Source organism: Sinocyclocheilus grahami, unplaced genomic scaffold (assembly GCF_001515645.1).
Source record: "Sinocyclocheilus grahami isolate Dianchi unplaced genomic scaffold, SAMN03320097.WGS_v1.1 scaffold94.1, whole genome shotgun sequence".
Lineage (NCBI taxonomy): Eukaryota > Metazoa > Chordata > Actinopteri > Cypriniformes > Cyprinidae > Sinocyclocheilus > Sinocyclocheilus grahami.
The window spans coordinates 593,890-620,544 of record NW_015505273.1 but is presented as its reverse complement, the minus strand read 5'-3'; the positions used below and the strand labels follow the sequence as shown (position 1 = coordinate 620,544).

General features: G+C 36.8%; 1 protein-coding gene across 1 annotated transcript in view; it reads left to right on the top strand.

Annotated features, from left to right (window-relative positions):
- LOC107587574 (voltage-dependent calcium channel subunit alpha-2/delta-2-like) overlaps window positions 1-26,655 on the top strand; it is a 230,694-nt gene that overhangs the window by 182,553 nt on the left and 21,486 nt on the right. The window contains exons 8-20 of the mRNA XM_016275397.1: window positions 1,763-1,813; window positions 3,276-3,375; window positions 5,677-5,838; window positions 8,563-8,673; window positions 9,076-9,154; window positions 15,453-15,502; window positions 18,864-18,953; window positions 20,706-20,771; window positions 22,428-22,502; window positions 22,577-22,651; window positions 22,786-22,857; window positions 25,044-25,115; window positions 25,212-25,273. Of these exons, the coding sequence (XP_016130883.1) occupies window positions 1,763-1,813; window positions 3,276-3,375; window positions 5,677-5,838; window positions 8,563-8,673; window positions 9,076-9,154; window positions 15,453-15,502; window positions 18,864-18,953; window positions 20,706-20,771; window positions 22,428-22,502; window positions 22,577-22,651; window positions 22,786-22,857; window positions 25,044-25,115; window positions 25,212-25,273 (1,065 nt within the window). The remainder of the gene's footprint in view (window positions 1-1,762; window positions 1,814-3,275; window positions 3,376-5,676; window positions 5,839-8,562; window positions 8,674-9,075; window positions 9,155-15,452; window positions 15,503-18,863; window positions 18,954-20,705; window positions 20,772-22,427; window positions 22,503-22,576; window positions 22,652-22,785; window positions 22,858-25,043; window positions 25,116-25,211; window positions 25,274-26,655) is intronic.

Genomic DNA, 26,655 nt, shown 5'->3' with positions numbered 1-26,655 from the left:
TTTTCCAGGTCGTTATAAGACAACAGCTTTATGAAGTCAATCAATCTCTTGCTCTGATTGTCAGGTGTAATGCATTTTTAATTGCACGGGGAAAAGTGAAAATGGCTTCACTAGTGTTTTCTATATGTCAGCCTCTATCAGCGGTGGACAGATGCGGCGTTAGGCCGTTTATTTATTTATTTTGTCATCTGTGACAAAAGTGCCATGCATCGCTCATTGTCTTTCTAAATAAAACAGTAATATTGTGAAATATTATTAATACAATTTAAAATAACTGTTTTCTATATATATATATATATATATATATATATATATATATATATATATATTCAAAGCTCTGTAGATTCAAAACACATAATACAATGCAATACAGTGATGAATGAAAGATGAACAAATAAACATTCCTCAAAAGCATGATGATCATATTTGATACTCACATTTGAACATGATTTTTAATTTTTTTTAATGATGTACGGATAATCAAGTAAAGCTAAGTTTCTTCAGTCTAGTAAGTGTTCATCTTGAAATATTACTAACAATAGAAAATGTATTCTTACATTTACTTTATAAAATCAGTAAAGATTTCACAGCAAAAAGAGACGTGAAGCACGAGCTGAAGGTGGACGTTTGTAAAAAAAATTTATTAAAATACAATAAAACAGTAATATTGTGAAATATTATTAATACAATTTAAAATAACTGTTTTCTATATATATATATATATATATATATATATATATATATATATATATATTCAAAGCTCTGTAGATTCAAAACACATAATACAATGCAATACAGTGATGAATGAAAGATGAACAAATAAACATTCCTCAAAAGCATGATGATCATATTTGATACTCACATTTGAACATGATTTTTAATTTTTTTTAATGATGTACGGATAATCAAGTAAAGCCAAGTTTCTTCAGTCTAGTAAGTGTTCATTTTGAAATATTACTAACAATAGAAAATGTATTCTTACATTTACTTTATAAAATCAGTAAAGATTTCACAGCAAAAAGACACGTGAAGCACGAGCTGAAGGTGGACGTTTGTAAAAATTAAAAAAAAAAGGTTTAAAGACGTCTCACTTGTTAAATAGTGTAAACTATCAATCAGACGACAGAAGGCATGTATTAGATTGTGTACGACAGGTTTTTCATGTATCATATGTGTTACAGTAGACTTCATAGGCTAAGTTGCTTTGTTGTTTAGCTGTAAACCACCTTCGGATTGGCTTATGAACTACCGTATTGGCCCAAATATAAGACGACCCCACTTTTTCCAGATGTACCTTTTGGAAAAAGGCTCTTTAAAAACCAAATCTTGTTTTTTCTCAGTAAAACACATTTTGTCTTCAATTATTTTCATATTGCATATTTTTCCTATTTTCATTTTTGTTTTGAAAGTATGGAAAAAAACTGGTAAAATGTACCAACAATCACATTTAAAAAATAAACACTTTTTGATATACCATAAAAAAAAAAACAGGTAGCCCATCTGAATTAGGACATTTAGGCTATCCATCTAATAGTAGCCTACCAAAATCTTATTAACAGTAGAAGTAGAGTTGGTCCCATCAGGCTAACGTGACAGTCACGACTCATGCTGCTGTAAGCTTTTCGTCTTCTTTTGTTTTTACTCGCGATCTTTACAACACGCATTACATTACGTATTTCATGGCACACTCATTTTATGCGTATTTGGCAATTTATATCAATTAATATCAGCACTGACTAGTCTTGTTTTGTACTTTTACTAGGTACATTCAGGGAGCTTCTTCTCCAAAGGATATGGTCATCATCGTAGACGTGTAAGTATCCTCTTGACCACACATACACACTCTCCATCCGTCTTTCTGTGTGTCTCATATGCACTGCATTAACACACACTGTCATCTGTGTTGATAAATGTGTTGTTTATGATGCCATAACACCAGTGTGGTGCTCTACTGCCACCTGTCAGCTGAGAAGAACATTATTTCATCTTATTAACCTCATGCCTCAACATCAAAATGCTACCTTGTTCCCCCAAATATGACTTAGAGGTTATACGCAATGAAAAATGGCATTACTGTTGCCAGTATCTGAGCTGCTGGTGGAAAATTTAAAGCGACTCTGATCTTATCTGACCTCTAAAATGCATAATCTAAAAAACGCTTTTGCATCATACATAAACAGATGTGTTTACAGATGCAGTTATTGAAAGGTATGCATTGCATTTTTTTGAGTTCATAGAATTGTAATTTTAGCAATAATGAAATGCATTATCAAAATAATTGTTTTGTTGTTAAATGTTTATGTTTAGTGAATCCTCCTTCCTTTGACATGTTTTAGTTATCAAACCTTAAGTGTTGTGCATTTAGAGTCATTAGTAACACTGCTGCATAGTTTAACAAATAAGTGATTGCCTCAATCATACATCCATTATGTGCATAATCGTCAAAAAAAAAAGCTTTAATATTCTTAAGTAAACCTCTCGCCTTTGACATGTTTTAGTTATCAAACCTTAAGTGTTGTGCATTTAGAGTCATTAGTAACACTGCTGCATAGATTAACAAATAAGTGATTGCCTCAATCATACATCCATTATGTGCATAATCGTCAAAAAAAAAAAAAGCTTTAATATTCTTAAGTAAACCTCTCGAGAAAAACTGCTTAATGGAGGTTAATTGTCACTCGTTGGCAATCGTCCATAACCTTAAATAGATACCGATATCTAATTTAAAAATACACCAATTGCAGCTGTTGCTTTGCCAAAGCAATCTCATGCCAATCAAGAGTACCATCGCGCTGAACGTTTCTGACAATCTTAGACTAATCTCATTGTGACAACTGGAAGCATGAGACAATAGTGCTGTCACCAGGGGTTTTTTTTCCCAGTGTGCTCGGCTTTATTAAACCTTCTAACTCTGGAAGCCAAATTACACATGAACTCGTGCTCTGTGATTGCTTTTTCAATAGCTGTTGTAGGCTATTAATAAATCCAATTTGCAGCATAGAATTCAAATGTACTTTGTTTTTGAAAATCGACTGTCTCCATTCTGTTTGTGAAGATGGCGCTTTGTAATGTGCCGTCTACGATTTACTTTTGATGGACGGAACGGTGGAGACACTTAGCAACAGCTTCTGCTTGACAACGGCAGTTTTGGGCTTGTGTTTCTGTGCAGTGCTGTTTTGAGATATGACTGGTTTGTTAGATAAATGTTGTAATGTAGTAACGTTTGCGTTCTGTGCATGTGATGTATTTGGTGTGTGATTTCTGTGTGTTTGTAGGAGCGGTAGTGTCAGCGGACTGACCCTGAAGCTGATGAAAACCTCTGTCTTCGAGATGCTGGACACACTTTCTGATGACGACTATGTAAATGTGGCTCGGGTAGGTTTTATGAACAGTATCAACAAATGATGGCATAGTCCACATTTCATATATATTGTATATACATTATAATTTTATGATCATTACTGTTTTATCTTATTATTATAAATAATTATATATAGAAATATTTATTAATATTTAACAATTATATCAAGTAATGCTAATAAAATATTTGTATTATTAATATTACGTATATATATATATATATATATATATTGTTGAAGTGAGGTATACGTTACATTGCTTGATTAGTGAGAATATGCTGTTATTCTTAGTGAACACATTTGAGACAACACCAAGATTAATATTCAGTCCTGTGAATCCTCCATGAATCTGAACCTGTATGAAAATGTAAATGCAGGATGCACAGTAACATTTAATCTACAGCGGGTTCATTTATTGCGATCGTACAATAGCAGCCCTCAAACGCAACCCACACAAGTATGCGTGCGCATATACACAGACACACACATGTAATGAAACATTAGCATTTTGGAGGTCCACGCCAGTAATCCGGGCTGATCTGGGGCTCTCAGTGTGTGTTTCCTAATCCTGGCTCTGAGAGCATAAAATGAGCATCATAATCTGAGCCGGAACACAGCTCATTCTACAGCCCGCTGAAGAAAAGCAGTCTTAGACCACATTAGAGTCACCATGTGTGTTTATTGCTGTTTACCTCCAGACACTTAGAGTATCATCAAATCAAAATAGACCCTTTTGGTTTTTTTAAAGGGGCATTTCAGCCAAAAATTGCAATTCAGTTTGTGTTATGCATCCTTGTTTCTTTGTGGAACATAAAAAGAGGGATTCAACCTCTGCTGGTCACTCTTTTCCATGCAGATGCTAAAGCAATAGCTTCACAAAATGGACTGTAAAAGTAGCCCATAATAGTTTTGTGTGATAAACAGACTGAAATATAAGTCATTTTTTTTGCTGATAATCTTCCTTACAATGAGCTGCGGAGTCAGTGAGTTAAACTCAAGAACCGAATCAGTGCGACTCAAAAGAATGATTCGTTCATGAACATGAATCAGGCATTGGTACATTTTCTCATGAAGTCTCAATTTGCTTCCTTTAATCCTGTCTCTATCAAGGAAGAGTAAAAGACATCTCAAAGGGATTTTTCTTTCCTATAGGCAGTTTTAGGATGCCATTTCTCTTTTCATTTTTGTTTGCATTGGCATTTTCTTTCCTCCACACCTGCGGTGTGGAACCTTGTAATCAAGACAGCCGGATGTATCTCAGATTTTCACAGCTGTGCTTCCTCACACACACACACACACACATAAATGCTTTATGCTGAGTTCTGTGCATTCAGTAAGTAAAGCTGTACTGATGCGACAGGTATTTATGGAATCTTGTTTCCGCCATGGGATAAAAAAAATTAAAACAGTAATTGCAACTTTTTATCTCACAGTTCAAACTTTTTCTTGCATTTCTGAGAAAAAAAGTCAGAATTGTGGGATATAAACTCAGAATTATGAGTTAAAAAGTTGCAATTACCTTTTTTTATCCTGTGGTGGAAACAAGCTTCCGAAGATATTGTGTCAAAAATAAAAATAAAAAGACAATCAGTAGTACTAGTGTAAATTGATTTTGTTTTTATTTTATTTTTGTTTTAAGTGTAAATCTAAAAAAGAATTGTGGGATCTGTGTTTAAAACGAAAATTATTAAATAAAACGATAAATCAATTTGAAATGAATGAAATTAAACTACTTTCCACAGAGGTTAGAAAAATCAAATTAATTGAGGATATATTCATATCATATCTTACATAATTTTGCTTTTATTTTAAGGATGTTAATATATTTTTTTCCTGGAAGACAAGACAAAATGCATTTATTTGTTTATGCTTTCAGTGAAGAAGTGTGCTATTTCTTTTTCACTTGACAGATGATAAAATGGACAAAAAACTAGTAACCACCCAGAACACCCTAGCAACCACATAGCAACACCTTGTCAACCACTCACGATCCTTTAGCCTAACAGCAGAGTGTTTTGTATGGTCAAAACAGACTCGTATGTAAAGATGTTCAGATTTAAGCACTATTAAACCATCCAGATGATTAGTGTTGTGAAATAGATTTTAAATAGATTTCAAGTTTCATCTGAGTTGATTCATCTGCAGTGGAAGCAAATTATGAATTGAGAGAGAAATCAATCAGGTGTAAGTGACTCCATTAGCGAGTGTTACCAGCAGAAATGATGATGCTGTGAGAGCTAATGGAGATGAATAATGAAGCTTTTAATGGACTTGCTGAAGCAGCTGCTGTCTGTCTCTCTGTCTGTCTCTCTGTCAGTTCAATGAGAAAGCGTACGCTGTGGTGCCGTGCTTCACAACGCTGGTCCAAGCCAACATAAAAAACAAGAAGATCTTTAAAGAGGCTGTGATGAACATGCAAGCGAAGGGGACGACAGACTATAAGACGGGCTTTCAGTTTGCCTTTGACCAGCTGTTAAACGTAAGACACACACACTCATGTTTACCTACTTATCTACATGAAGATGCTCTGGAATTTTGCATTCAAGTTTTTAAATAAAGTTAATTATAATGACTACAGACTAACCCTAACCTACAGAAGTCCTAAGAGGCCATGCATTATTTTTTTTTCTCTTTGTTTTCTTGTGATGTTTAATTAATTATCTTTAATTTGACGTGCTAGATCATTGACAGACAAGTAAGTTCCATTTTAATAAACTAACTAAACTATCTAAAGTTTGGGGTTGGTGCAGTTTTTAATATTTTGAAAGAAGTCTCTTATGCTCACCAGGGCTGCATTTATTTGATCAAAAATACAGCATAAAGAGCAATATTGTGAAATATTATTACAATTTAAAATAACCGGCTTCTATTTGAATATATTTTAAAATGTAATTTATTCATGTGATGAAAAGCTGAATTTTGAAACAATTCATTCATGATTCTTTGATGAAAAGTTCAAAAGAACAACATTCATTTGAAATAGAAATCTTGTGTAATATTATAAATATCTTTACTGCCACTTTTGATCAACTTAATGCATCCTTGCTAAAGAAAATTGTTCATGTCTTTCAAAAAAAAAAATTAAATTGTGCTTAGAAATGGTATGAAGTCCAGAAAATTTTGAAATTGTAAAATCCACAAATAAATAAAGAGACTAGAGAAATATATGAGAAAATATTTTAGTCGCGATCTTGAAAAACGCAGCTTTTTCAATGTTGAGAAAATCCTCTTTGGGCATGCATACTAACTAAAATGTTAAGTAAAAATATAGATATATATTTTTAGAATATAAAAAATATGATTTACTTCAGCTATGAATCATTTTACCATTGAGAAGATCCCTGGATGTTCCCAAAGAGAGTTTTTTTTTGCTAGATTTAGCTGGATTTGGCTTAGTTAAATTTGTTAATGCCAAAACATCCTCTTACCAACTCAGCGGAAAATTGTATTGCTCAGATGTTGCCTTTTCAGAGTGGTTTAGAGATTTAACAGAGTTCTCAGTTATATTTAATTTAAGTGTCAGCTTTTTCTCATATTTCTGAGCAATAAAAACAGACAAATGAGGCGATAGTTGACATTCAGTAAGCTTTCAAATTATCTTGCTAAAAGAATCTGAGGAGAAATGTTTGAGATCACAATAAATATGACCATGCAGAAGCGTGTTGATGGAGTGTACAATGATGTGAGATGTGTTTTTTGTTTTGGCTGACTGCTGCTGAAAGATCGTGATGTGTGATTGATGAGATACAGACAAATCTGTATTCTCTTCCGACTGAAGAGACTCGTTCTTTCTGACTTTCTCTTTCACTTTCGCTCTCAGATCCACAAGCGCCAAGGCATTTAAATTGTTCTGCCCGCTGCCTCCTGATAGGCCGAGAAGAGAGCACTGTAAATTTGTAATTACAGCAGTATTATTTATCTTTATTAGAATCTTGTCAGAGTGATGTGGCGTAGACCGAATGTCAATGACAGCTGTGATTGGACGGGATAGGGAGAGGGGACTTTTGGTTAACTCATCAGAGATAGGACAGTCGCCGGCAGCTGGCACAAAAGCAGACGTATGATTAGAGGAACAGACGTGCCCGCACACACCCACGCATGGATAAGTGCTCAGACACATGTGAGGGTGCTCTGCCAAATGAGACACTGTTATAGCCTAGGTCATTTGTGTAGTGGATTGATTCAAGCAGGCCTGAAACGAATTCTGTGAAAATATGTAATATTTTGGATGGATGCCAAGGCTTTTTAGGTCGGGTAGAATCTGCGATTTCTAATCTAGTTCATTTGTTGACTTCTATGACTGCAAAACACTGTGTTTTCCACTTACTGGCAACCCAGGGTGTTAAAATCCTATTGGGTAATCTGGCAGTGGGCGGAGCCACACAGAGCAAAACAAAAACAGACATTCCGACACGGAACACACGTTTTAAAGTAGAATAACTGTCTATAGCATTGTTTTTCGGAGACTACCGAACTGAATAGTAGTTAATGATGTATTTAATTTTTTTTCCTATATATGTGGTCCAAGAAATCACAGAGTACGTTTTGACTATTTAGTGTTGTCAGCTCTTGCTAAAAAAACATAAATAATAATAAAATAAAAATAAGCAAATAAGAACAAGCCCATAATAAACAAAAACCTAAATGTGTTATCTTGGAAATTAGCCACATGCCAAAATATAGCGATATTACTTAAATATTTTTAACTAAAAATAAACAAGATCGCTTTATGAGCCAAGCCCAAAGACACATAATAAGCATTGCTTATAATAAATGGACATGACAAGCCTTCAAGAATGGGCTCTGCCAAACATAAACAAAACCATGGCTCTGTCAACGATGGTTTAGTTGAAATCGCCAAACATAATGAGTCTTTGGTTGCTTTAATATGACACCAGAATGGTACTATGGTTACCATATGTCAATCATCACAGTTTCGGGAGTGACTGTTTTAAATGCACACACAAAACGATAATTTAGAGGATTCACTCCTGTATTTAAATGTGGTTGTCACTCCTGAATGTTACAATGATATTTGGCCATTATTATTAAATGATGCATTGCAAGGATAGAATAAAGCACAAGGGTTTTCACAAACAAAAACATCTGTTCATAAAGGCAGGTCCAGTGAGTTTCAAACTGACCTGGCTCTTTTGACACCCTCGAAACGAATCTTTTGCATTCCTGTTTCTGTTTCTCACAGGAGACCAGCGCTCCGAGAGCAAACTGCAATAAGATGATAATGATGTTCACAGACGGAGGCGAGGATCGCGCTCAGGACATCTTTGAGAAGTACAACTGGCCAAACAAAACAGTGAGTCGAGGCAATCCAATTCAATACTGGTGTTTCCGTCTGTGTGGTAATGACCTTCCAGTAACAAGCAGCTTTTCTGTCCTTCCTTAAAAAAAAAAAAAAAGCGTGTGACACAACAAAATCCCAGTCAATCAAAATATTTAGATGTTTAGCTGTGTGGAGCAAGATTTCAGACCAAAGAGATAACATCAAAGCCGTGGCATCATAAATCAGATGTCATTTTTAAAATATAAAACTGCAAATATATTTTCACAAAAACAGGTTTGAAATGATAAAACAATACATATGCTGTTAAATGAAATCAGTTGAGGGTCCAAAGATTTTAAGGAACAACTACTCTGTATTTTAAGATCCTTTTGCTACACAGATTATGTGATCTAATAAACCGTCTTCCATCCGCAGGTGAGAGTTTTCACATTCTCGGTGGGGCAGCACAACTATGACGTCACTCCTCTGCAGTGGATCGCCTGTGCCAACAAGGGTAAGAGAGTGATTTGGTTAAATCTGAACTTTTCAGCTGTACAACTGCATCTGTACTTTTCAGGTTAAGGATTGTTGTTAGGCACAATTTGATGTATCATGCCTTGATGAACACCTAGTAGAAGTACCCTAGAAACAGTTTATGTTAAGAACACCTCGGAAAGCACATAGCAACATCATAGCAACTTGCAAAAAAAAAAGAAATGCTCAGCCCAACAGCCTAACAAGTGCATCGCAACACCCTAGAAACCACATAGCAACATGTTTATAATGTTAAGTACACCATGGCAAACACATAGCAAACCCTAGAGACCAGCCAGAACACTGTAACATTGTGGCGCCAAACATCAAGTCAAGTCAAGTCACCTTTATTTGTATAGCACTTTATACAATACTGATTGTGTCAAAGCAGCTTTACAGTGTCAAACAGGACAATAGTGTGTCAAATCACTCAAATTGTCTTCAGAAACTTACTTCACTTTTCTTCAGTTACATTCAGTGGTGGCTATTGCACAACAGCTCAGAATGTGACTCGTCCAATCAGATTTTAAAGAAATAGTTCACCCCAAAATGAAACTTTGCTGTTCATTTCCTCACCCTCAGGCCATCCAAGATATAGGTGAATTTTTTTCTTCAGTAGAACAGTAAAGAAGATGTTTAGCTGAAACCGTGGTCCTTGGTGATTCATGCCAGTAAGTGGCTGACCGTTTTTGAGAATTAAAAAAAAGCACATCAAGGAACACAAAATGAATATGCATGGCTACTGATTATATATTGAGGTCTTTTGAAGCGAAACAATTGGTCTGTGCAAGAAGCTGAACATTAATTACAACATTATTACCTGTTATCCAGAGCCTCAGGCAAACCGTCTGGAGTGATGTCCGGTTCGCAAACAAATGTTTCTTTTGAACTGATTGTAGTTCACACTACAGTATTTTAAGCCCGATTTGCAAGATAACGAGCTCATCAACAGTTGATCAGTGCTCGGCAATCTTTGTGTGTGAACTACTCAGCGGCTCGCTGACACGTCACTGAACTAAATATCTGGACTGGTCGGTCGACTCGACATTACGTGGTGTCAGGTGTCGTTATGAGCTACAGCCAATGAGAGAGCAAGGCATGGGTTGAGGTCAGCGGAAGAAAAACGGCAGCAGCAACACGGCTTTAAGGAAAGTGTGGACACAAGAAATGGAGCGAATTTTTTCATCACGCAAACAACTTGCAGCACTAATTTCTTCCCGACGTCCATTTTCAAATAAACAACTCCTGTTTCACTTGTTGTTTCGCGTCATTCCCGTTCAACTTCTCGCGTGTGATTTACGTAGTGTCACATAGTGTGAACACCACAACGACTTCAAGACAGCCAAGAAGTCTTGTAGTCTGAACAGCACAGCGATCTGCCGACGTTTTAAGTCGTGTAGTGTGAACTAGGCTTTAGTGAACTAGTTGAATCAGTTCACCAAGTCGGACTGAATTGTCTGAAACCGTTTGCCCTCAAGCAGCTCAGATCTACAAAGGGACTCAATCAAAACTCATTTTTGGATGTTCCAGACAGTCACTCCAACTCGAAATGAGCCAAAATGCTGTTGTATATGATCCTATGATGATTGAACTCATTCAGCGCTCCAGTTCCTCCAACAGTCACTGAACTGAGGAAGCAGTCCAATGCTGATATGCGCATGCGTGAACCGAGCAATTGATTGAAGGCGCCAAATGAACGTTTTTATGGTTTCTCATCGTTTATGTAAAAGGTGAGCTGGTGAAGTCTATTCACTTTATATGCTTTAAGCATGTGATACATCCATGTTTCACATCATTATTGGGTGCTTTAATAATATAATTGTGTATACATTACGTCATTGTGTGATTACGTGAATGAACTAGTGAACTGATCCAGTTCATTGAAACGAGCTGTTCGAAAGATCCAGTTCATGGAAAAGAATTGGCCCATTGGCTGAGGCTCTGGATTACAGGTAATAATGTCATAAATAATGTTCAGTTTCTTGCACAGACCGATCAGTTCGCTTCATAAGACCTCGATATATCATCAGGAGCCACGGGAATTCATTTTATGTTCCTTGATATGCTTTTTCTATTCTCAAAGACAGGCAGCCGCTGACTTGCATTTTATGAATCACCAAGGACCACAGTTTCAGCTAAAAATCTTCTTTATTGTATTCAAGAAATTCTTGGATGACCTGTGAGGAAATGAACAGCATTTTGGGGTAAACGATCCCTTTAAAGCCAAAACTCTCCATTTTGTAAAATCACTAAGAGCTTACATGTAATCCTGGTCAACAGTGCTCGAGTAATGTTGACCTATCTGACCTAACAAGTTAATTCCAGGCCTGTAGCACAAACACTCTCCCTCTCAACTCTGTCTTAACAATCATCCCTCTCCAGCTCTCTGATTAGTTAATAACAAACGGTGGCAGAACACTTCAGAGACCCCGCCACCCTCCCTTCCTTCTAATTAATTAGCCGAAGAGGAACTGCCGTCGCAGCGATAACCACGTCTGCAACTTCTCTGCGTCTCCAGCCAAAAGCGCTTCCACTTAAGGATTAGCCGTCTGTGCGGCCGTGTTCTCTGCTGTAATGACTGGCAGTGAGGGGACGGAGTCTGGCACAGCAAGCAAGACGCTTTTCTCAGCGGACTCCATCTTCACCGCAGGCTTTCATTTCACTCGCCGATATCACAAAGCGGCAGAGGAACGCCCCTGACACCCTCACAAAGCCCACATCCACGTCCGCTTCTCTCCTTTTGCTGTAGAATATGTGTTCGACAGCGTATCTGACTGAAAGCATTCACAGCCGCTGCTAGGTTCGTTCAAAAAGCAATGGTAGCATGCATACACAACGTTTCCTCCTCTGAACATGCACAGAGCACTCTTTGACGAGCTTGTTAAGACGCGGATTGCATCGGATTGTCTGCGTCTTATTGTTTTGTTGTACATGTCGCCCGTGCGGCGGAGACAAATGGATTCAGCGTTTTGTAATCATGACCAAGTCAAGGGATCAGACTGGCGGCAACAATGAGAGACAAGTTTGTTTGACACGGCTTAGCGTGTGTTGTCACTCCACCGGCTGTCTCTCAGCGAGCTCGTTCACACTCCGCTGACACAAACAGAGTCTCATATGGCCGCCGCTGAATCAGAGCCAATTCCCAGTCTCTTTGATTCCCGGCGACTTGCATTGATTTGATTTGATTCTTTCTTGCGTGCTGAGTGGTTTGACCCTCAGACATCTTCTGAACACTTTTTTTTTAAGTTTTAGTTTTTATACTCTAATTCTCTTGACTTTGGTGCGCTTTTAAAGACTTTTAAATTATTTCTGATTCATTAACTGAACTAGATTTGTCTTCCCATATCTGCAGTTGTTTTAGGGGCTGCTGCCTTCGTAAAGAGACGTTACGGGTTCAACACTGGTTAAGCTTATTCTAATACAACATTTGTGATATGATGGCAGTTACCACAGAAAATCATTTTCATTCGTCCCACAGTTTTTGAGGACAGTTTTGAGTATAAACCTATTAAAATGATCAGAAAAGTATATTTTGTTAGTTAAGTTAGAGAAAGGGGAAAATGTTTTTAAAAAGGCAAAATATATTATATTATAAATACATTATATTAATTTCTTAAAGAACTGTTTATTAAATATTTAATGAATGTTTGTTATTTTTACACAGTATTTATTCATCAATGAATATTTATTAAAGGAAAAATTTGTCAAAGAAAAATAAATATTTATTCATATATTTTCAGTTTTGACATGTTTTTTTTTTTTCATCTGCTTAAACCATAGTATTTTTTAAATTATAAAAATGTTATGTTCACGTACTGTAGTTGTGATATTGTGTAAAAAAAATTAACATTGTTTCTTTAAAAAATGTATATATATATTATAAAAAGTATTGCCAGAAAGCTATATTTTATTTGAAACATTTCAATTAGAGAAAGGAAACTAAAGTGTTTTATTAAATTTTAACACTTTTAAATACATTTATTTAAAATGTATAAAATTACTCTTTATTAAATATTTAACAAATATTTGTTAATGTTTACACAGTATTTATTTATCAATGAATATTTATTAAAGGAAAAATTGTCAAAATGAATATTTATTTATGTATTTTTAATACTGACAAAGACATCTGCTTAAAAACTGTATTTTTTCATTTAAAAATTCTGTTTGCATAATTGTCATATTGTGATTTAAAAAATATATTATTTCTTTAAAAACATTTTAAAAAATAGACTAGTACTGTAATAGTTAAATAATACTGTAGTGCTTTTTCATATATAAAACATGAATTTCATGTTTTGGTTTCTTAAACCCTCAAAGTGCATGGCCCTGTTTACCTTCATTATAGTTTGAAAGAGCTGATCAGCATGACTCTATTTTCTTTGGTACCCGGACATTATGCCTCAAATGTTGTCAATTGGGCTTATCTTATGTTGAACCAATGACATTTCTTTAATTTAGATACCGGATAGCAAGAAAATCACAGACATATCTTGCTGGCCCAGCTTTTAGCCACTCACAACCTATGATGATGTGAACTCAACACCCGGCTTCTATCTTAATGATGGTTTCGGCTCAAATGAGCCACAAAATCTGACTGAAACTGTTCAATGACCTTTACAGCAATAACAGAACACTGAGTGAAGGCTGAACTGAATTCATGTTCAGGCGAATGATTTCAACCACGTTTGTGTTTTCATCCCACAGATAATTAGAAAAACACATGGCACCTGTTTAGAAAATATGCGCATTCAAAACTATTGCATCGAAAAAAAATCTGTCTATCTGTATTATCAACCTAAAATGGCTATTTCAAGATTTTATTGATTCTGATGAATTTGTGTAAATGTAGATTCAGATTAATGAGGATTATATTTTCGGTTTTTGTGTTTTTTCGGTATGTAACAAAAACACTAAACATGTTTACAATGAATTATTCTCACGTCTGAATGTTAGTTATGAACATCTCAGTGTGTTTTATGCTATGGCATACAGTAGTTAGATTTTTAATGCATCATGGCAAATTCACAAATACACAAAAAAAATCACTATCTAATATCTAATCTAATACTTTAACATGTAAAATATGTAAGCATTGATTTCTATGTGAGTGTGTTGAGAGAAAATGGCTGTAAGTTTGAAGTGGCAGTCTGAAGTTTGTTGACTCTAAACACTTTGAGGATGGCACCTCAAATTATGTGCTCTGTTCAGAGTCTCTTGTGTCTAATAGTGTGTTGAGCAGGCCATACTGACCTTGTCTGTGTGTCCACTCTCTCAATAATCAGCCTCTGAATACTTAGAGGCACACAAATCAAACCGCTGCACGGCCCAGTCTCTGGCTAACACATGCATAGCACTTGGTCAGTCTGTCTGCATACTGAAATATAATGCGTGTTGCTAAACTAACAACTAAACACGTTCATAATCACAACAAAATAGCGCACAACTGGATGAAATAATGTGTTTTTAAATGAGAAGGAACTGTTTTCTATCAATTGTTGAATAAATTAAATTTCAATCATGACAACTCTCGGAAGATTTTAGCATGGTGATGGATATGACAATGTTAATGTATTTGGTCTTGGCGGAACAGATCAGCTACTCTGCTGCTGAATTGCTGCTGCTGTTGGTTATTGCTGTAGTTGTAGATTATTGCTGCTGCTGCAAGCAAGTACAGGAACTTGCTACTGCCAATGCATACGGCGATACGGTGCCGTGAGTATTTAAGACATGCTGCTACTGCACAAATAGCATATAAAATAACCCCATAGCAGATCTATACAGGTGGAGCTGGGGAAGGTGGAGGGTTTCAGAGAAACTCTGAAAGCGCGCTGCAGGAATCTCTAGTGAATGCTAGCCAGCCATATAAATGCAAGGCAGTAAGCTCATTGGCTGCATATGCAGCATGAACCAATCAACTTGTGCCAAGTCGTTTAACTCTCTGAATATCATCAGTTACGTTAACACCCCATCAGAGTTTCATGACTGAACTATATATTTATAATCAACTAATTCCCTTAAAATGATTGCACTAAATTTGCCCCAGTGAATACTGCTATTAAAAAGAATACATCAAAACTGCTTTAGATTCTTGTCAAAACAAGGTAGTTTAATATAATTTTGCTGGTTTGTCTGTTCTGAACAGCATTTATGTTTGTAGCACGCATGCAAACCCCTAAAGTTGTTGCCTAGGTTCGTCAACTCACTTTATTTTGGTGCGTAGCAAATATGTCAACATTAACCAGCTCTGTTATTGGTTCATGTTTATTTCTGAACAGGTTACTACTTTGAGATCCCTTCCATTGGAGCCATAAGAATCAACACACAGGTTAGTCATTTCTACTGCTTCTTATTTTATATATATACACATACAATACATGTTAAATGTTTGGGGTCAGTAATATGTTTTTAAGAAATTAATGTTTATTCAGCAAGGATGTATTAAAAGTGACAGTAAACTTTCTATTCATCAAAGAATCTCTGAAGATCTCAATGATTTCTGAAGGATCATGTGACACTGAAGACTGGAGTAATGATGATGAAAATTCAGCTTTGATGACAGGAATAAATTACATTTTACATGGCCGTGGGATCTAGGGGTGCTGAGGGTCTGACATTTTCCTTGTGCCCCTCGATCATCCCCAAGATACTTAATTTTTGTGATAGTTTTGTGATTAATTATTTGATAAACTGACCAGAAATATAGCCTAGTGAGGTTGTATTTTACTTGTGCGCCTTGCGGCGTGCGTCTCTACTTCTCCCCCTCACACTTGCAGAATTTCATGTGAAATGTTCACGCGATATTACTCTAATTTTACATTCCGACTTGTAAAAAGCATTCAAGTCCTCGTCCTTTTTATGAGCCATTTTCTCGCTTCTCAAGACAGCCCCCGGCAATCACATAAGCACAGCTCTTTAATTGCGCTCTAGTATCTGGTCAAACGCGCTCAAACCACTGGCACTGTAGCCTAATGTAATCTGTTAACTACGCACATCATAACGTTTTAGCCAAGTAGGCTACCATATTATGACAAAAATATTTAAATAAGACCTGATCACGTTTAATAAAAATACATTTTAAGTTTAATTATAATGCCGCATGAGCGTGAGCGTAAGCACTTTAAAAAAAGTTATAATCAGTGATGTTGTCTGCAGTGTATGATGAATTAGTCTCTTATTTACATCGCATGTACATCTGCACTTTGTTATTTCTGAGAGAATTTGCCAAAGTGCACTGACCAAAACTTTAGCTTATCAGCATTGATAATATTTAGTAAAATCCCCTTAAATAATAGAATTATTAAAGAAAAAATTCTTGAACTAAAGTCACAAAAGGACAAATATAGTATATTTTCGCATATAACTCTGTCTTAATTTGTATGTTAATTTTTGTTTTGAGTTTGGGCTGTTTAATATTAGGATTTTGTCAAAAACAAACATCAAGCCCCGCCCCCAGCACCCCCCAGATAAAATATGTTCCCACGGCTATGACATTTTACAATATATTACAATAGAAAAAAATATATTTTAAATTGTAATAATAATTTCACAATATTGCTGTTTTACTGTATAAATGCAGCCTTGGTGAGCAGAATCAGGGCCGTTTCTAGCCAATTTGACGCCCTAGGCGAAATTCCTATCCCCCCCAAATTATATATATATATAATTCTTTTCAGACACCAGTTGCTTGTCACAATCAAATTGGTTGTCATAGTAATGACACTAATTTGTGGAGATTCAAATTGAGTGCATTGAGTTCCACAAATCTGAATGATGTTAAGATAAACATTTTGCACAATTTAGTATCTGTAATATCATTGTGTTGCCACTAGATGCCTGTATAGCTCTATGTAACAATCCCTAGTGGCTAAGACATTGCACATCATAAATCACACATAAATTAATTTTATTACATTTTGATTTGGATACTATATACTAATCTCTCATCTATCTGTCTGTCTGTCTGTCTGTCTGTCTGTCTATCTATCTATCTCTCATCTATCTGTCTGTCTATCTATCTATCTATCTATCTATCTATCTATCTATCTATCTATCTATCTGTCTGTCTATCTATCATCTATAGATCTATCTGTCTTTCTGTCTATCTATCTGTCTGTCTGTCTATCTGTCTTTCTATCTCTCATCTATCTATCTATCTGTCTATCTATCTCTCATCTATCTATCTATCTGTCTCTGTCTGTCTGTCTATCTATCTATCTATCTCTCATCTATCTGTCTCTCTATCTATCTATCTATATATCTGTCTGTCTATCTATCTGTCTGTCTATCTATCTATCTCTCATCTATCTGTCTGTCTGTCTGTCTGTCTGTCTGTCTATCTATCTATCTCTCATCTATCTGTCTGTCTGTCTGTCTGTCTGTCTGTCTGTCTATCTATCTCTCATCTATCTGTCTATCTATCTATCTATCTATCTATCTATCTCTCACTCATCTATCTGTCTGTCTGTCTTTCTATCTCTCATCTATCTATCTATCTGTCTATCTATCTCTCATCTATCTATCTATCTGTCTCTGTCTGTCTGTCTATCTATCTATCTATCTCTCATCTATCTGTCTCTCTATCTATCTATCTATATATCTGTCTGTCTGTCTATCTGTCTGTCTATCTATCTATCTATCATCTATCTGTCTGTCTGTCTATCTATCTATCTATATATCTGTCTGTCTATCTATCATCTATCTGTCTGTCTGTCTATCTATCTATCTATCTATCTATCATCTCTCGTCTATCTATTTGTCTGTCTATCTATCTATCTCTCTATCTATACATATATATAAATATTTTTTGTATACACATTTTTCATTTCTATTTCTGTTTGGTTTTAATATATTTAGTTCGTTTTAGTATTTTTATTACTTCAACTTCAACTTATTTTAATAATTACTTTTTAATAATTGTAATAACTTATTTCTAATTTGTGTTTACATTTGTATATATTTTCATATCATATTTCTGCTTCTCTCTTTTATTTCAGCTTTATTTTGATTAACTAATAATTTTGATGATAGATAAATAGATGTAATAATAATAATATAGAATATTATTACATTTATATATATATTTTTTTTTTTTACAGTGATGAGGATGAGATTTTTTCCTAAAATAAGCTTCATTTCCTCTTTTTGACTCTTTTGGGGTCTAAAATGACCCCATTCTTTTCAGACACTTTTAGTGAGGTTCACTTCTTTGAATGATTAACCTCCCAAAGAGTGTTGTGTTGAAATCCAAAGTGTCATTTATAAACGTGTGCTTACGGCGACCCAACAAGTGTCGTCCTGTGGCAGCCCACCTCACCCCTCCAGAGCAAGAATGTGCTTTCTAGCAGCTGTAACATGCTTTAATAGCTGCTTTATGGTGATTTGTTACGGCTGGAAGTGCCTCTGTGCAGCTGGCTTTACTGGCCCCCCGGGCGGACGCTTTTAACAGTGTGCTTTATGTAATGGAGCGGCGAGTCGCTGTAGTTTGCTTTATGACAGAGGGAGGGGTGTGGACTCCTGCCTTTAGTGTCGCACTTCCAGAGCTCAGAGTGATATTAGTTGTAATCTGTTGAGAACAGATTGTTTCGATTGGTGATTCTGGGTGTGTTTGTTGTAAAATTGAACTGGAATAAAGTTCTTGTGGTATTTGTCTTGAATTCTTTGTGTTGTTGTTGTTTTTTTGTTATCAGGAGTATTTGGATGTTCTTGGACGGCCAATGGTGCTGGCAGGTGAACGGGCTAAACAAGTGCAGTGGACCAATGTTTACCAGGATGCTCTGGTATGGAAGATTACCATGCACTGTATAATTTCAAATATGGCCAATGGATTCAGCCGGCGCATAATCTGAGCCCACTTGATCTGTGTGTTTGTTTATCTTGCAGAAAAATGCAGTTAAATCAAGCATCTACTGTATAGTGATATCATAATCAATAGTAGACATTAATATTTCCATTACCTTATTTTGGGTTCATGAACGGCCATTTGATAACCACTGATCAAGGGGGCATTTACACAACAGCATTTTCAGCTAAAAACGTTTTATGCATTTTGGACGTTCATTCACACAACAACGGAATTTTGGAGTTTTGAAAACACTAACTTTCAAAAACGGGTTTTAAAGTACAAGTTTTTAAAAACAATATTGTTTTGTGAAAATGGTGACATCATGCATATGCATATTATGTGTCTATAGGTATGTATGCATGCGCATAGTGTTTTTTACAAAGTGACATCGCCAACTACTGGCCTGGCATGCATAAAACAGCATTTTTAGTCGTTTCTGTGGATCCTGTGAACAGGGATTGTTTTGACAATCAGAACCCAAAGGAAAAACTTTTCTCTTTTTAGTACAACATCGTTGTGTAAACATACCCTTAGGTTACACATTTCTGGATGAAATATATCTGATAATAGGAATCATTGCACATACATTTGACTACAAAATAGCATATTGACAATAAATAGTTGAATTGTATTGCATTTCTGTGCAAATAAATCCACTGATTGGTGCGATTCTTTTGATTGATTCACCAGTTAGTGACTCAATTGGTATAGAACACCCGCATCATCAGTCTGAATCATGGACTGAATCAGTCAGGTGACTCACTTTCTGAGTGAATCAGCTTGGATGACTCACTCACTGAACTGCTCTCACTGTTAAGTCTGAGTCATAAACTTTTTGAAATGAATGTTCTTTTGTAAGGTTAGTAAAACTTTATTCAGTCTTCTTACTGATTGGTTGGTCTAGGGACAAAGTGTGAGACCAAACAAAGTAGTTTCGCTTTCACAACGAAGCACAAAGCGTCTTCAGGACATGGCTGCAGCGTCAACAATACTACAGCGAGAATAAAAGTTACGCCTTCTTTCTTTGCGTGAACATTTGGGCGTCGTTATGCAAATCTTCCCAGTGACGTAGGTATGTGGGGGCGTGTTAGAACGAGCCGTTTTAGGTAGGTGTGGTTAACTCTTACCTTTTATAAAGAATATCTCTTTGGATTTGAGACTTTAGTCTTTGCAACTTTACAGATCTTCTTTATGCACCAAGAGCTTGTAACACTCCAAAGAGAAAGGAAAAATTGAAATCGCATCATATGACCCCTTTAAATATACATATGCATAACAGAGCTCTATTAAAATAAGTGTTTTGTTTAGAAATTGTTGAAGAAATGCTGTTAGAAATGTTGTTTAGCGCGTTAGGGGTTTACAGCACCCTGCTGCAAGAACAACATTCTGTAGGAGACACTGAAACACACAAACATTGATTTAAGACTGAGTTTCGGATTGCATTGTTAGAGGCGGCCACTGACTGTGATATTGTTCATTCTTTGTTTCCTTTCCAGAATGCACAAATTTGAATCTCCACAGCTAGTTTGCTTTGTCATTGACCATATAATTTTACTACGAGTTGGACGGCGGTTTACATGCGGCAATCTTTTATCCATGTGTGCAGTGTACTGTGAACTTCCTTTAGTTCACAGCGATGAAAACAAACATTTTATATTGCATCGTTTGTTTTTGTTTTGTTTTACAGGGTTTGGGGCTCGTCATTACCGGCACAATGCCAGTCTTCAATCTCACCACTGACGGGGACTCCAAAGTAAGTCGTGAGAAGATGACTGTAAATGAACAACTAGTCATTTGTTTCTCGTACCCCGCAGGACGATGCAAATGTTGCATTATGGAGTTTTTGCATTATTAGTGTGATCACGTTCCAGTTCTAATTCTTAGCATGTTCACTAACTGACATTGACAAACTGTTTGAGAGCGGCATGTTTCACAATCGTGTTGAATGCATATTGAATAGGGCTTGACTTTGAAGACGCACAAGGGCGTTTGAGTGTGATTCGAAGTTCGGTTTGAAGTTTAATATCATTAATAGTGCATACAGTTGTATTTGAAAACTTAAACCTCAGTTAAACGGTATGAATGTTGTTGAATTACACAATCACATTTATCGGGCAAAACAGTGCACAAAATGTCTGAAAGGTTTAAATGAACTTTTATTTGTTGAACAGTATATTTCAGTATATGTGTTTTATCATTTTATCAGTATTTGGATCATTTCCGTCTGTCAGATGTTAGTTAAACAGTGTGATGAACTAAGACTTATTTTTGAATTTTTATTTTTATGTATATATACAGTATATAAAATAATTATAATATTTAATATTTTACATTTGGCCACTTTCTTGTTGTCAGATGTTAATAAAATGTCCATAATTAGTGTGGTGTTCTAAATCATTGTTTGGTTATTTACTGGATTTGGATATATACACACACACACACACTACTGTGCAAAAGTCTTAGGCCATTAGTATCTTCACCAATCAAAAAACAAAAACCCAAATGGTTTTAAGCCAGGAATTTATATCTTTTGCTGTAGTTTGTCAGTAGGAAATATCAGTTTATATTTAGTTTATAATAATCCAGTGAGATAAATCTCAGTTATGGCTTAAAACCATTTTTGTTGGTGAAAAATAATTATTATAATGCATAAAAGTCATTTGAGATTGTCATTTGTCATTTGAGATTGATATATATATATATATATATATATATATATATATATATATATATATATACTTTTATTTATTTATTATAATAGCCTGGAATTAATGGAAATTGAATTAACATTTATTAACAGCATTTGGGTTTTATATATATATATATATATAATATGTATTTATTATAATTGCCTTGAATGCAGTTGCCATCACTTCCATGACTTATATTTCCAGGTAAAACTATATTTTTAACATTGTCTGTTTGGCTGAATGGTTCAGAATTGAATCAGTAGTGTTTGCACACATTTTTTTTAGTGCATTGATATGAGTAATATTTCCATTAGATGATCAACTGTCCTGCCAGTGTGACTGATAAATGCAGAGCACATTATAATTCAACACACTGCGCGTCATCACATATCAGTTATTTTTCCTGGAGGCATATTCGCTTCTCGCTTTATTTGCTCTTCAATTTATGTCCTTAGCAGATGCTTTCTTACCAAAGCTATATTCTTTTAGACTTTGACAATGGTAATGATAACTATGATACAACAGCTCAACATTATGTATAACATAAAAATCTATAAATTTGCTTGTTTGACAAACATTTCACTCTCCAGGCATTAATCCAGTTTGGTTTTTAACTGTTTGATTTGACCGTTATATTACCTGTAGTTTTGTAAAATATCAATTCTTCCCCCTTGTGGTCGTTTATTGTATTTTTCAGTCTGTTGGTTTCTTTGTTGCAGAATCAGTTGATTCTTGGTGTCATGGGTGTAGACATCGCCCTCAATGAAATTAAAGAACTCACACCGCGGTATAAGGTAAGTGAAATAAATCACTTTCTCTGTCACTTTTCTTTTGATCATCAGTCATTCATTTGCATCTCTGTACACAGCTTGGAGCCAATGGTTACACGTTTGCCATAGATCCCAATGGCTATGTGCTGCTGCACCCCAACCTACAGCCTAAGGTGAAAAGCATTTGAGTTTGTAGACCTTAAATTTAGACCAAAATTTTGTTATTTTCTTTTTCTACCTTCCATTCTTAAATGCATGTTCATCTCTGTAACCATAATAATATTTTTTTCCTAATGGATTTGTGTAGATCATTAACTTCAGAGAGCCGGTCACATTGGACTTCTTGGATGCTGAACTTCCAGACCGCAACAAGGAGGAGGTGAACATCTCTACAACGAGTTCTCCCTGCAAATGTGCCTAATACATTATTAAAATTTCCTTAAATTACTCATCAAACAACATATCCGGGCAAATATTTAGCAAAGTAGGACGTGCTTCTGGATGAAGAGCGTTTTTGGGTCTTGGAACAAAATTCCCAATTCACTTACTCTGTTTGGGATTTTCAGATTTTTAATGAATACTTTTATTTAGCAAGGATGCATTAAATTGATCAAAAGTGACAGTAAAGACATGTATAATGTCTATTTCAAATAAATGTTGTTCTTCTGAACTTTCTATTCATCAAAGAATCCTGATATTAAAAAATGTATCATGGTTTCCACAAAAATATCAAGCAGCACAACTGTTTTCAACATTGGTAATAATAAGAAATGTTTCTTGAGCAGCAAAAATAGCATATTAGAATGATTTCTGAAGGATCATGTGACACTGAAGACTGGAGTAATGATGCTGAAAATTCAGCTTTGCATCACAGAAATAAATTAAATTTACAATATATTTAAATAGTTATTTTAAATTGTAATAATATTTCAAAATGTTACTGTTTATACTGTATTTTTTATCAAATAAATGCAGCCTTGGCGAGCAGAAGAGACTTCTTTCAAAAACATTTTTACCAACCTCAAACGTTTGAACAGTATGTACCTGGAAAACTTTACAGCGACTTGAGAACGTCACAGCTTGATTTTAAATCATGTTTAAATCCCTTTAATGTGTTTACAATCCAAGAACACACTGCAAAATAGTAATCTGATCTAGTAATACAATGAGGCCATTTTAAATAAGGATAATGAAATAAAGTAACATAAACTTAAGGACTATAGACGTGTTGCCCTAACATCTGTGGTCATAAGCTCGTTTGAGAGACTGGTGTTGGCTTTTCTGAAGGACATCACTGCACCCTTACTGGACCCCCTGCAGTTTGCTTATCAAGCAAACAAGTCCGTGGATGATGCAGTCAACGTGGGACTGCATTATATCCTACAACATCAAGACAAACCAGAGACTTATGTGAGGATCCTGTTTGTGGACTTCATTTCAGCTTTCAATACAATCATCCCAGCACTCCTCCAGACCCCAACTAACCAAGCTCTCTGTTCCTAGCTCTATCTGTCAATGGATCACCAGCTTTCTGACAGATAGGCAACAGCTAGGGAGACTGGGAAAATTCATTTCAAACAGCCGCACAATCAGCAATGGAGCCCCCCAGGGATGTGTCCTCTCCCCACTGCTCTTCTCCCTCTACACCAACGACTACACCTCTACTGACCCCACTTTCAAGCTCCTGAAGTTTGCAGACGACACTAACGTCATCGGCCTCATCCAGGACGGTGATGAGTCTGCATATAGAAGCGAAGTTGAGCAGCTGGCTGTCTGGTGCAGTCTTAACAACCTGGAGCTTAACACATTCAAAACAGTGGAGATGATCGTGGACTTCAAGAGAAACCAACCACTCCCTCCACTCACCATTATGAACAGCACTGTGGCTGCAGTGGAGTCATTAAGGTTCCTGGGCACCACCATCTCTCAGGACCTGAAGTGGGACAATCACATTGACAGAGATTGTACTTCCTTCGCCAGCTGAGAAAGTTCAACCTGCCACAAGAACTGCTCACACAGTTCCACTCAGCCATCATTGAGTCTGTCCTGTGCACTTCAGTAACTACAGAGGACGATTCGGACTGCTGAGGGGATTATTGGTGCTCCCCTGCCCACCCTTCAAGAACTGTAAATATCCAGAGTGAGGAAAAGGGCTCAGAAAATCACTCTCATCCAAGCCACCTTCTTTTTGAACCTTTACCATCTAGCCAGCGCTACAGAGCACCAAACACCAGGACAGCCAGGCACAAGAATAGTTTCTTCCCCCAGGCAATCTACCTCATGAAGAGTTAAATGTTCTCCCCTACTGTTCAATAAAAAGATGTGCAAATACCACTTTTACTTACTTAATACTACCCTACATTGTAAATTCTATTCTATTCCATCTATGTACCACAACAAATTTTGTCTATTTCGGTTTCAAATGTGTATTTTCTTATTAACTGTGTTGTTGTTGTTGTCTCTGTGTACTGGAAGCTTTCAGAACAAATTCCTTGTATGTGCAAACACACTTGGCAATAAAGCTCTTTCTGATTCTGATTCTATCTTGTATTTATCTTTTTGTAGATCCGCCGTCAAATGATTGATGGCAAAGCAGGACAGAGGAGAATCAAGACACTGGTGAAGTCTGTGGATGAGGTGAGCCACATGACCTCTTACTAAATATAATGGCATACAGTGTGATGATCTTATGGCTGGTTGGTAATGTGCTGCTATTTCTGTGTGTATTTTTAGCATTACATTGACGAGGTCCAGAGGACGTACATATGGAGTCCAGTAGAGGGCACAGATTACAGGTCAATATGACACACTCTCGTTCATACTGCATTTCTGTTGATGACTTTAAAATTAATGATTTCAATCTCTTTCAATTAATAGTCTATGTAAAGATATAAAGTGCTTTAAGTTGCCATTGTTTATGAAATGTGCTATATAAGTAAACTTGCCTTACCTAAATATAACTGGTTGCAAGTCTAGTTAGTAGTTCCCTTTCAGTCAGTCACGTTCTACGTTACGTCAGTCGTGACTGACAAATTGGGATCTCGCCCGAGAGCCCAATCACTTTCGAGTGTTAACTAAACAAGCCAATGAGAGTTGGCGTGCGTGTTTCGCCACGCGCACCCCGCCCCGCAGTGCAGGTATAAAAGGAGAGCGCGTGCAAACGCACATCAGCTTTTCGCTTCGGAGCCAAGCCTTCTACTAGGACAAATCTCCACGAGTGTCTGCAAAGAAACAGCCTAGCATTGGTGTTACGGCACGTCAGCGGGGGTTGCCATTCAGTGCTGCTCATCTTCTGCGTGCTGCAGCTGCCATTCTGCGGTCTCGCCGCGACCTCCCCTGGGCGCTTCAGCGCTCTCTCTAAAAGAGTGTTTCCTTTTTTCCTAAAAGAGCAAATGTCTAAAAGAGCTCCACGAGCGACAGGCGTCTTTTTAAAGATGGCTTCCCGCTCGTGCATTTCTGGATGTGGTCGTTTCCTGGCTTCATCTGATGGTCATGATCGCTGTGTCTCATGCTTGGGCTTACAGCACGCTGAAACAGCGCTCATGGATGAGTCATGTTCTCAGTGCGGGAACTTGACCATCGCGACATTGCGGTCTAGATACCTCCTCATTAAACGGGGGGGTATCCCCCTTGCCATGCCCCACTCTAGCTCCTCCGGTTCTCGGAGGGCTACTTCAGTTCATGGTCAGGGAGACCTGAGGGTTATGGTGAGAGCTTCCCCGTTGAGTACGTCTCCGCGGGCCTCTCATTCCTCGAGCATGTCGCACCACCTGGTGCTTCCGGACGAGTGTGCTGGGTCCTCGGACAGGACGGGGTCCAGCATCTTGTGCGGGACACAGGCAGAGGACAGGATGTCGATCGCTGCATCGGAGGGCGAGCTAGGCTCTGGAGATGAGGATTCAGCTGCGCTGCCACCGTCAGGGAGAGTGGTGTTGCCCGAGTCAGATCCAGAGCTGACCGCTATGCTTTCCCGGGCCGCCGAGAGTGTCGGGCTGCACTGGAGGCCTCCTCCTTCTCCCGAACGCTCGAGGCTGGATAATTGGTTCCGGGGGGGGCGCAGGCCGGGCATCGGCAGCCGCCTCCGGTTACATTCTTCCCGGAAGTGCATGAGGAGGTTACTAAGTCTTGGAAGTCTGTTTTTCTGCCCGAAACAGACTTGGTGCCGCCTCCGTCCTCC